Here is a 12,734-nt window from a genome sequence, read left to right as displayed (position 1 = left end):
CTGGGTTCGAACCCGGGACACCCCTGTACATCCTCTATTCAGCATCAGGACCACTCTGAATCAGTATCAGTAATTACTGGGTTCGAACCCGGGACACCCCTGTACATCCTCTATTAACCTGGGCCACAATGACCCAGGTTAATTTGATACACTTGGCCTTTATAACACTCTGAATCAACTAATAATCCTGGGGTAGAAAACACTGAGAAACACTTTTTTCACTTCGCAGTTTTATATTCTGTGAAAAATCATTTTTTCATAAGTATAAATACGTTACTCTCCTTTTGCAGCAATAACTGAACAGAAACTCATACATATATATTGGATACATGAATGATAAATTCTTGCTGTAAAAGATTCACAAGACAATTCTATTCGCAGGATAACCACAGCGAAATTAGAGTAAATAAAATACATGATTATTTATCTGTTAATTAAATAGCTATTTTAATACATTGATCAGAATTCACTTAGAGAACTTACAAACAAATTTATACACAATTATCAAATACAGTCAACCCCTGATTTACTGCGCCCATCAAACAACATCACAAATAAGACATTTTAAAAAACATCATATTTCTTTTCCACATTAAGTCAAACTAGTCGCAGTTTTAAGTCGGTTAATTTAACAAATTGAAGTCTATTCAATTACAATTGAAGTTTAATTAGATGCACAGTCGTGACTTAAAAGTGGACTTAAATCTTAAGACTGGTCTTAAGCTGTTAGATAGGCTATAGTTGGTCTTAGACTGGTCTTAAGTCTAAGCGATGACTGCAACCAGCACCAGAAGCCATGCTTTGGCTAATATTCATGTATGTGATCAAGATTATGGTACCAGTATTCGACTGTAGATGGCAGCATCTCATGGTGTATGACTCTTTTTTAAATGTTTTTCTTTATTCTGAATTATACTGAATAGAATCGCTTGTAGCGTACAACTATAAATTGAATTTGAACTCGAATCCTTGCATGGAATGACAAAGGGTTGATCTAGGAAACTTGAAGGCGGGGTCCAGAAGAAAATAAGGACAATCTAGAGATGTCAGAGATCTTTCTACGACAAGTAGTGGTGGAGTTCTCAATTCTTGGAGGAAACCCTCCTCAGTGGAAGAGTGGAGTTCCCAATCCATGGAGGAAACCCCCCTCAGTGGAAGAGTGGAGTTCCCAATCCGTAGAGGAAACCCCCCTCAGTGGAAGAGTGGAGTTCCCAATCCGTGGAGGAAACCCCCCTCAGTGGAAGAGTGGAGTTCCCAATTCTTGGAGGAAACCCCCCTCAGTGGAAGAGTAGAGTTCCCAATCCGTGGAGGAAACCCCCCTCAGTGGAAGAGTGGAGTTCCCAATTCTTGGAGGAAACCCCCCTCAGTGGAAGAGTGGAGTTCCCAATCCATGGAGGAAACCCCCCTCAGTGGAAGAGTGGAGTTCCCAATCCGTAGAGGAAACCCCCCTCAGTGGAAGAGTGGAGTTCCCAATCCGTAGAGGAAACCCCCCTCAGTGGAAGAGCGGAGTTCCCAATCCGTAGAGGAAACCCCCCTCAGTGGAAGAGTCACCTTTTTTATTTATGAAGATATACAGATGCAATTACCCACCAAAAGGGCGGCAAGTGTCAAATTTGGAGCAAGTATACAAACTCTTGACCCTAATAATGGGAAAGCAGGGGTCCGGACTACTGACACCTAGATTTATCCCTACTTGACTTCTTTTTAGAAAACTGGTTAATAAACATAATTTAAGACATAATGAAATCTATGTCAAATACACAGACAGACAGACAAACATAATCCGCACATAATCCAAAAATGAAAAGTTCATTTCAAATTTCTGTTCACATCCGTAAACTAAAAACTAGCATTAGAAAACTCTCGTAGTTGATATTGATCCAACCACTTCTATTAGTGTCGTGATGTTGAAATGACGCGGTCAAAGTCTGAAAAATATTAACAATATTGACATACAGTGGAGTATACTAGACCAGGAGGAGAAGCACGGATTTAAAACCAGCCTAAAGGCCCCCCCAGGAGGGGAAGCACAGATTTAAAACCAGCCTAAAGGCCCCCCAGGAGGGGAAGCACAGATTTAAAACCAGCCTAAAGGCCCCCTCAGGAGGGGAAGCAGAGATTTAAAACCAGCCTAAAGGCCCCCCCAGGAGGGGAAGCAGAGATTTAAAACCAGCCTAAAGGCCCCCCAGGAGGGGAAGCACAGATTTAAAACCAGCCTAAAGGCCCCCCAGGAGGGGAAGCACAGATTTAAAACCAGCCTAAAGGCCCCCCAGGAGGGGAAGCAGAGATTTAAAACCAGCCTAAAGGCCCCCCAGGAGGGGAAGCACAGATTTAAAACCAGCCTAAAGGCCCCCCAGGAGGGGAAGCACAGATTTAAAACCAGCCTAAAGGCCCCCCAGGAGGGGAAGCACAGATTTAAAACCAGCCTAAAGGCCCCCCAGGAGGGGAAGCACAGATTTAAAACCAGCCTAAAGGCCCCCCAGGAGGGGAAGCACAGATTTAAAACCAGCCTAAAGGCCCCCCAGGAGGGGAAGCAGAGATTTAAAACCAGCCTAAAGGCCCCCCAGGAGGGGAAGCACAGATTTAAAACCAGCCTAAAGGCCCCCGCACACGTGCGAATTTTGCGTTAATGCTGCGCAAAATGAGTACGCATTTAGCACAGAATATAGGGCCCCGCACACGAGCCCAAAACTGCGCTCGGCAAAGGGAGCTGTGGCAAGCATGTATGCATTATACAACCATATATACTGCATACCATTTACTCGCGACTTTTATTGCCCTTGTCAAATCTATTTGAATATAAAGAAATTTTTCTGTTCTTATTACATCTACATCGGCATTAAAAGTCTTGTGAGGGGAAACTTGTGATTTTGAAAATTTAAGTAATCCCATATCATTAAGAAAGTGATATTCATGTCATAAATCAGTGTTTTCCTAATCTGAAATCAATACGCTAGCCACTATCATCAGTTTTTTAGTAATGACGCATGCGCGTTGACGACGAATGAAACGCAAATAGCGCCGAGTTGCCCGCACACGAGAGCGCAGATGGTGCTGCGTCAAAAAATGGCAAACGACAAAATTCGCTCGAAAAGGCCCTCACACACGAGCCGAAAACTGCGCTGCGCCATTTGCGTACGCAGTTTTCCGCTCGTGTGCGAGGGTCTTAAGATCATCTCTAGAGATCATCTTAAGATGATCCCTACTTGACAGTTTTTTAAGATGTCTTTAGGACACCATCAACTTTCCTACGTAAGTTGCAGTATGAAGCGGGGAGGATATTGACTGAACATAAAAAACCGGATGCACAACTTTTATCATTACTCCAGAATACTCCAGACAGTAGATTATGACGACTACTAGCGCCCCCGATTGGCATTCATGGATATCATCTATTCTAAACAACATTGTTAAGATTTTAAGATCAGTTTCAGCCCATCTTAGCTGATAGCTTATCTTAAAACTTACGATTAACGAACGCTTTCTAATAATTACCTGCATAACAACGCAACACTGAATAAAATCATCGAAGGCAATCGTTCCACGACCTTGACGATCAAACTTCCGTAGCAACAGATTATAAAACTGATCGGACAATCGGTATCCTAAAAATATACACGGTATCACAATCAACTTATATTTTACTAAACGTCAAATTTCATAATATCGCGAATATTAGATCTAAAACTCACCGAAATTAGTCAAAGCGGCCTGTAATTCACGTTTATCAATGCTGCCTGAATTATCACGATCGTAACCACGGAACGTATTCTGCCAGTCGGTGATGTATTTCCATAGCGACATGAATTCATCGAAGTTGATTGTTCCGCTGTGATCACGGTCGAACATTCCTACAACACACAATACAACATCAGCACAATTAAAAATACAGTAAAAAAATCACAGATATACCGCCAACCCCTGATATACCTCCAACCCCTGATATACCGCCAACCCCTGATATACCTCCAACCCCTGATATACTGCCAACCCCTGATATACCGCCAACCCCTGATATACCGCCAACCCCTGATATACCGCAAACCCCTGATATACCGCAAACCCCTGATATACCGCCAACCCCTGATATACCTCCAACCCCTGATATACCTCCAACCCCTGATATACTGCCAACCCCTGATATACCGCCAACCCCTGATATACCTCCAACCCCTGATATACCTCCAACCCCTGATATACTGCCAACCCCTGATATACCGCAAACCCCTGATATACCGCAAACCCCTGATATACCGCAAACCCCTGATATACCGCAAACCCCTGATATACCGCCAACCCCTGATATACCGCAAACCCCTGATATACCGCCAACCCCTGATATACCGCCAACCCCTGATATACTGCCAACCCCTGATATACCGCCAACCCCTGATATACTGCCAACCCCTGATATACTGCCAACCCCTGATATACCGCAAACCCCTGATATACCTCCAACCCCTGATATACTGCCAACCCCTGATATACTGCCAACCCCTGATATACCGCAAACCCCTGATATACCACCAACCCCATCTTCACCTGTCAAGGGATTCGAACCCACTACGCTAAAGCTGTTCCCCGAACCCTTTGACCTCACGAGTCGTTGGAGTCGTTACTAGCCGACCAGAATCCGGTCGTACCAATCACAGCGCTTGTAACAAACGACTTTAGGCTTCTGTTGGTTTTCATTTAAATGGACCAATCAGCGAACGTTTTACCGAACAAGGAAGTATTTCGCAAATCGATATATGACGTCACGCGCAACAGTGCTAGTAATGAAATCACGCTTCGTGAGGCCAGGGGGCTGGTGGAAGCGAGTTCGGGAGTGATACCGGACCCCTGGCAAGCGAGGATGCGCCAACCCCTGATATACCACCAACCCCTGATATAAAATGTTCAATTTAATCAATAATCAACAGTTGGACCCTCAGTAACTTCACCCAGTCCTGAGAATGGCCGGTTCGCGGAGCTCCGTATACTGCCTATACTAAAGAGCTCGCGTGAACCGATATACCACTGACACTAAGGTTCTCAGTGAATCAGTAACATCTTTCATATTTCTGTACACATCAAACAAATCTAATCAGTATTTCTCTTATATAGAATAGTAACAAACACTGAAAATCACAAATGGTTGGCAGCCCCCGTATCATATCTTGGAACTAGTCAGAATCAACCTGTTATAAACCGCGTTCACCCAGTTTAACCACCTCTTCGCCTAACATCAGGTATTATCGGTGCACAATCCGTCTGAATGAACTGTTTGAATGACTTACCAATCATCAGTCTTACTGTTTCGGGGTTGAAAGGTGTCCATGTTCCTGAAATCAAAAAACAAACAACACCTTCATAACGATAACATGAAAATCGTGGAAATTATTCATAAGATTTCGAAATACGACTCAAATCATTATTCAAATCATTTAAATCATTATTCTGATTTCTTATTTCCCAATCCTCCACTCAAGGATAGGGTAAGCTTGGTGTATTATATGCAAAACAAATAAATCAAGAAATAAAGTGAATCACACAAAATCAGGACCCAGGTCATCAGTTCATTTGTCACCAATATCTAATTCTTCTTTTCAGAGATTGAAATGAAATTCATAACTGTTGAAATAAGGGTCCTGCAGTGAGGGAGAGAACTAGGCTAAAACTAATGATTGAAAGCTTTCACCGCAGAGATCCAGTTCCGGCTACATTTTACTGTATAAATACTTAACCCTTTCAGTGTGTCTACACCGCAGTGCGGTGTATGAATCGGTGATGGATTTTGCTAGTACACCGCACTGCAGTGTATTGATGTAATTAGTAATTATCTCTATTGAAAGATGGCAGCACCTGTCAAACATAGTGAAATACTAGTAACTAATGATACATCGCACCACGGTGTAGACGCACTATAGCTGTATGCCAGTTATTTAACACACTAGGGTGGAATTTTTCAAAATTTCTGAATCATCTCCAGCGCTACAGGGTGGTATTAATTAGTCAGCACTGAAAGGGTTAAAGTCAGTTACTTTCCAATGTTTAATTAAACTCTTGAGTCAAATATGGACCTGGAACTGGATCACAGAGGCTTGTCATTAGTGGATCAATGATACCCTGAATGTATTTAAAAAACAATCTTTTTTTTATATTCAGGGATACTGGTATAATCCATCCACTATCATATTGTAACAAACCCCTGTGTAAAATATGAAAGTTATACATGTCAGCATGCATTTACTAAATAAACAGAGGTTTGATCTAAAAATAGAAATATCGGGAAAAAATCACAAGACCTTTTTGATATTTGTAGTAATTAGTATATTAACTGTGGAACAGGTTCAGATATAAATCCAGTAAACCCTGCTTAACGATCAGCTTAATATTAACTATCCTCAAAATATGAAGATGGTCTAATCTGGATTTCACGTCAGTCCTAAATGATCCGAATTAAGCGTGGTCTACTGTACTTGTCGATGAAAACCAGCTCCAGATTTTCAATATCGGCTCGGATTATTTGAACGTAACCAAAAGAATCGATTTAAATTTTGGAATGGTTTGAAATGCTTACCATTAGATAAAGCACGGCCGAGTTCATCACCTGAGATAGCCCCGCTACGATCTGTATCAATCCTATAGAGAATATGGAGAGGTTTTAGAATACAGACATGCTACTGCTGACATGCTTACACAACTCACGAACCCAGTTACACAGTTATACACACGTAATTTGTTAAATCTAAAAAGATTTGATCAAATGAACTGATTTCAATTCAAGGAATTGAACCACAACTGTGAAAACTGGCTCCAGTTCCACAGTTGTGAGTTAGATTTAACCAACCGTTCAATCCATTGACTTCCCACTCCAGATTCAAATTCTTAACTCGCAACAACTGTTGAACCGGGTTCGGGGTCCTGATTTTAACCTAGGAACTAGTAGTAATATTTTGAAAAAGTAATATTTTGACTAGCTGGATAAATAAACTGAACTTTTAGTTAAATCTAACACACAACTGTGGAGCTGAAGTATTCAGAGGGCAAGCACAGACAGAGTTCACCAATAACCTACTGAGTTTATCATGAAAAAAACTGTAAACTTGAGAGACTTTTGGTTGAAAATAGAACTGTTTCTGTTAACTTCAGATTCTCCTGATGAAATAAATCAACAACCGAGTCCGACTGAGGTTTTAATGAACCATGATAAACTCTAAGTAACGATGATGGAGTGAGTGCATAATATAAAGTTTCATACCATTAGACAATGCCTGCTGTAATTCAGTTGTATTGATAGCACCACTTCGGTCTTTATCAACTCTTAATTAAAAAACATAAACATCACTTTTGCTGCATATGGTGTAGGCTGACTGCCTACTGCTGAGACATGTGTATGGTGTAGGCTGACTGCCTACTACTGAGACATGTGTATGGTGTAGGCTGACTGCCTACTACTGAGACATGTGTATGGTGTAGGCTGACTGCCTACTACTGAGACATGTGTATGGTGTAGGCTGACTGCCTACTGCTGAGACATGTGTATGGTGTAGGCTGACTGCCTACTACTGAGACATGTGTATGGTGTAGGCTCACTGCCTACTGCTGAGACATGTGTATGGTGTAGGCTCACTGCCTACTGCTGAGACATGTGTATGGCGTAGGCTGACTGCCTACTGCTGAGACATGTGTATGGTGTAGGCTGACTGCCTACTACTGAGACATGTGTATGGTGTAGGCTCACTGCCTACTACTGAGACATGTGTATGGCGTAGGCTGACTGCCTACTACTGAGACATGTGTATGGTGTAGGCTGACTGCCTACTACTGAGACATGTTTATGGTGTAGGCTGACTGCCTACTACTGAGTCTAGAGGAACCGTAGGAGAACCCGCTCAAGTCCATTATAGCATTAAATAGTTCCAGCAGAGACTTATCACATTGGACTAGTATTTGAAATAAATCCGCCAACATTAGACTGATTGAATCTTACGACATTACGCTTTAGGGACGTGCGAACATACCGACATAGGCCTACCGACGAACGGACATACCTGTGCATGGATTACCCTTATTCAAAGTGGCTGGGATCGAGGGGCTGGGTGACGCGTGGATTACCCGTGGCTGGGATCGAGGGACAGGGTTTTAGCTCACTCCAACAATGGAGATGAACTGTCGATCTAAGAGACCCTTACTACAAATCACTTTTAGAACTCGGTAACAGAACTCCATGGATACTAAATAGCAAATACTGCTTTTTAAGCCATGTCACCAGGTTACAGACACTGACTACTACTGTCTGTCACACCTGCTCTTCGTGCGACGTTTTCATCCGTTATTTCGTTAATAATCGGTTTATCTACATTTATTACGCATCATTTGTTCAGTGAGGAATTTGCATTCAGAAATAAACAACAATTTCCACTTAAGTTGTTTTTGTTTTCATTTATGAGCGATAGTTTACTCGGCATACGCTCGCGTATAATGCTGGAAAATCCGCTCAGCGGACGCTCGGAAACGTTACAGTGACGTCATCACCTGCTCATTAGCATATCAAAATACAGTAGGTGACGCCACGCGACGGGCCGGAAAAGCCGTTTTTTAGCATTACGCGAGCGTATGCTAGGTAAACTATCGCTGATAAATGAAAACACAAACAAATTAATGCCAATTCATAATTAATTTCTGAATGCAAAATCCTCACTGAACAAATTGATGCATAATATTCGCAGATCAACCGATTATTAAGGAAATAACGGACCAAAACGTCACACGGAGAGCAGGTGTGACACTATTGGCCCTTGCGGTAGATGAACGGTTATTTGGTCGATTAAATGTCGGTAATTTGGTAAATTGTCTGTTCAATATCGTCAGTTATTTAGCAGTTATTTACCGACTAATTACCAACGGTTAGGATTAACGACGTACTTCCGACAAATACGAGATAGCCGAAAATCGTCGGTTTTTGTTACCATGGTTGCAAGAATACTCGTAGTTTATTAATACGATGTTCAAATTTCATTTCTGAAAAACCGAATAAGACACCGGTAACCGCTCATTTTCTGACGACCAAAATGGGCCATTAGTGTGACAGACAGTAGGGCCTACAGCCTACACTATCACAGTAGGTCTGGTAACAACAGTCACACGACAGAGAATATTTACTTCCGGGTTTGATTTCGTTTTATTTCGACTGAAGAAAACCGTTGAATTATTCGTGTTTCAAAAACTCGAATTCAACAGTGAATTGGTTTTGATTTCATCTTCGAGTTTTTGTCGTTATGAAATACAATATTACTTACTTTTGAAAGATATTCCATAAGAAATTCCTATCGGGAGGAGCTGGGGCACCGTAATACGCCATTTTGTTTCATTTGAAGGTGGCAGCACCAAACGATGAGGTTTTATTCCTCGTAATCTGGAATTTTGACAGAAGTTCAAGTTCAAACACCTTTGGCTCACAAAAATGCGCATAAAAGCTAATCGACCTAATCACTGCTAATCGGCCACAAAAGAAACGCCTTTTCGAAAGATAACCAGGCGGCGCTAAATTCGGCATCTAGGGCAATCTTAAGACCTGCTGCATATGGCGTCACAAGCCCCGAGGCTTGTCACGCCATATTGGGGCCTGACACGCCATGTGGTAAACATAAAATGAAAATCAAATCATATGCAGGAGATGAAACGTCGACTACGTCTCGCGGGTTTTTCTTCCGAAGTTGAAATATTCGATTGGATATTTATTTGTCATAGATGATTTACAACGTACTATATATACATAATAAGAACTACATATTACATCGCATATATGAAAATGATTTGATTCAGAAGATTACTTTTAATCAATAACTTATAACGAGTAATGTTTGAATCAAACTTTATTTGATATGAATTTCTTATTTTGTAAGAATCCGATGGAACAGGAAAATACCAGGGTAAGGTAAAACTTAACATATCTATTTACGGAATGTATTGATAGATTGAAAACATTTTACACTTAAAACACAATTAAAAACTTATCTTATCCTACTTCACTGGCATACATATTTACAAAATGAGTTTTACAGAATAGAAATTGATCGTTGTTTGTTGATCTAATGCAGTGTACACACTTTATTTTGAAACACAATTTAAACAATCACATATTTCGCCAGCATATGAAAAATACAAAAACATTACATATCTACTGAATGAGTTTTACAGAATAAAAATTTCAATGAACTATCTTACATTTCAATGAATCATTCATCTATTTCACATGATTTGTTGATCAATTAGTCTTAGAAGAACATAGATAATGTTAGAAAATCATATATGGTGAGCCAGGCTCCAATCTAGTGTGATCTGCAGTCAATATGGCTCCTAAAATCACTAAGCCTTCTACATGGCGTGTCAGGCCCCAAATGGTCTGCAGAAAAGCTTCAATTGAAACATGGCGTGAGAGGACCCGATCGGTTTTCCTACAAACAAATGAATAATTGTCGCTAATTCTCTTAAATGTTCAAAGATTAATCATACTATATGGTTTGTCAATGATTTAGTCTTAGAAAAAAGCAAATACTGTTACAAAAAACTCCTAAAATCACGTTGTCTTCTACATGGCGTGTCAGGCCCCAAATGTTCTGCAGCCAATATGGCGTGAGAGGACCCGATCGGTTTTCTATGGAAGCAATTAATTGTCACTAATTATATCTTTAGTTTCAATTAGTTATATATTATTCATGATTTGACAATCACAAAGTGTTAGAAAACAAAACAAATACTGCTAGAAAAACCGCGATTTGTCTTCTATGGCGTGTCAAGCCCCGAATGTTCTGCAGCCAATATGGCGTGTCAGGCCCCAAATGGTCTGCAGAATAGCTTCAATTGAGACATGGCGTGAGAGGACCCGAACGGTTTTCCGTACAAACAAATGAATAATTGTCATTAATTGTGTTAAATGTTCAAAGATTTATCATTCTACATGGTTTGTCAATCATTTAGACTTAGAAAAAAGACAAATATTGTTTCAAAAAGCTCCTAAAATCACGCTGTCTTCTACATGGCGTGTCAGGCCCCAAATGTTCTGCAGCCAATATGGCGTGTCAGGCCCCGAACGGTCTGCAGAATAGCTTCAATTGATGAATAATTGTCACTAATTATCATAAATATTCAAAGATTTATCATTATTCATGGTTTGTCAATCATTTAGACTTAGAAAAAAGACAAATATTGTTTCAAAAAGCTCCTAAAATCACGCTGTCTTCTACATGGCGTGTCAGGCCCCAAATGTTCTGCAGCCAATATGGTGTGTCAGGCCCCGAACGGTCTGCAGAACAGCTTCAATTGATGAATAATTGTCACTAATTATCATAAATATTCAAAGATTTATCATTCTACATGGTTTGTCAATCCTTTAGACTTAGAAAAAAGACAAATATTGTTTCAAAAAGCTCCTAAAATCACGCTGTCTCCTACATGGCGTGTCAGGCCCCAGATGTTCTGCAGCCAATATGGCGTGTCAGGCCCCGAACGGTCTGCAGAATAGCTTCAATTGATGCATAATTTTCATAAATATTCAAAGATTGATCATTATACATGGTTTGTCAATCATTTAGACTTAGAAAAGAAGGCAAATATTGTTTCAAAAAGCTCCTAAAATCACGCTGTCTTCTACATGGCGTGTCAGGCCCCAAATGTTCTGCAGCCAATATGGTGTGTCAGGCCCCGAACGGTCTGCAGAACAGCTTCAATTGATGAATAATTGTCACTAACTATCATAAATATTCAAAGATTTATCATTCTACATGGTTTGTCAATCCTTTAGACTTAGAAAAAAGACAAATATTGTTTCAAAAAGCTCCTAAAATCACGCTGTCTCCTACATGGCGTGTCAGGCCCCAGATGTTCTGCAGCCAATATGGCGTGTCAGGCCCCGAACGGTCTGCAGAATAGCTTCAATTGATGCATAATTTTCATAAATATTCAAAGATTGATCATTATACATGGTTTGTCAATCATTTAGACTTAGAAAAGAAGGCAAATATTGTTTCAAAAAGCTCCTAAAATCACGCTGTCTTCTACATGGCGTGTCAGGCCCCAAATGTTCTGCAGCCAATATGGTGTGTCAGGCCCCGAACGGTCTGCAGAACAGCTTCAATTGATGAATAATTGTCACTAATTATCATAAATATTCAAAGATTTATCATTCTACATGGTTTGTCAATCCTTTAGACTTAGAAAAAAAGACAAATATTGTTTCAAAAAGCTCCTAAAATCACGCTGTCTCCTACATGGCGTGTCAGGCCCCAGATGTTCTGCAGCCAATATGGCGTGTCAGGCCCCGAACGGTCTGCAGAATAGCTTCAATTGATGAATAATTGTCACTAACTATCATAAATATTCAAAGATTTATCATTCTCCATGGTTTGTCAATCCTTTAGTCTTAGAAAAAAGACAAATATTGTTTCAAAAAGCTCCTAAAATCACGCTGTCTCCTACATGGCGTGTCAGGCCCCAGATGTTCTGCAGCCAATATGGCGTGTCAGGCCCCGAACGGTCTGCAGAATAGCTTCAATTGATGCATAATTTTCATAAATATTCAAAGATTGATCATTATACATGGTTTGTCAATCATTTAGACTTAGAAAAGAAGGCAAATATTGTTTCAAAAAGCTCCTAAAATCACGCTGTCTTCTACATGGCGTGTCAGGCCCCAAAGTGTTCTGCCGCCAATATGGCGTGAGAGGACCCGATCAGCAACTAATTGCCAC

At 40.6% G+C, this 12,734-nt stretch overlaps 1 protein-coding gene across 2 annotated transcripts; it reads right to left on the bottom strand.

Moving 5' to 3' along the window:
* Nucleotides 1–215: 215 nt before the first annotated feature.
* LOC141902341 (programmed cell death protein 6-like) lies at nt 216–9,402 on the bottom strand. Of its 2 annotated transcripts, none has more exons than XM_074790016.1 (6): nt 9,285–9,370; nt 7,244–7,305; nt 5,280–5,324; nt 3,693–3,851; nt 3,496–3,605; nt 216–1,928 (listed from the first exon to the last, which is right to left on the bottom strand). In XM_074790016.1, exons 1-6 carry the CDS (start codon nt 9,344–9,346, stop codon nt 1,827–1,829), a joined length of 540 nt encoding a protein of 179 aa, XP_074646117.1. In that variant the 5' UTR covers nt 9,347–9,370; the 3' UTR covers nt 216–1,826. The 2 variants fall into 2 exon arrangements, with proteins under 2 accessions (XP_074646117.1, XP_074646116.1); XM_074790015.1 differs by lacking the exon at nt 7,244–7,305 and adding an exon at nt 6,563–6,624 and having other exon boundaries at nt 217–1,928; nt 9,285–9,402.
* Between the last annotated feature and the right edge of the window lie 3,332 nt (nt 9,403–12,734).

The sequence above is a fragment of the Tubulanus polymorphus genome, chromosome 3 (assembly GCF_964204645.1).
Source record: "Tubulanus polymorphus chromosome 3, tnTubPoly1.2, whole genome shotgun sequence".
NCBI classification, from domain to species: Eukaryota; Metazoa; Nemertea; class Palaeonemertea; order Tubulaniformes; family Tubulanidae; genus Tubulanus; species Tubulanus polymorphus.
The sequence above is the reverse complement of the archived record's forward strand: the minus strand, read 5'-3'. Positions and strand labels throughout refer to the sequence as shown.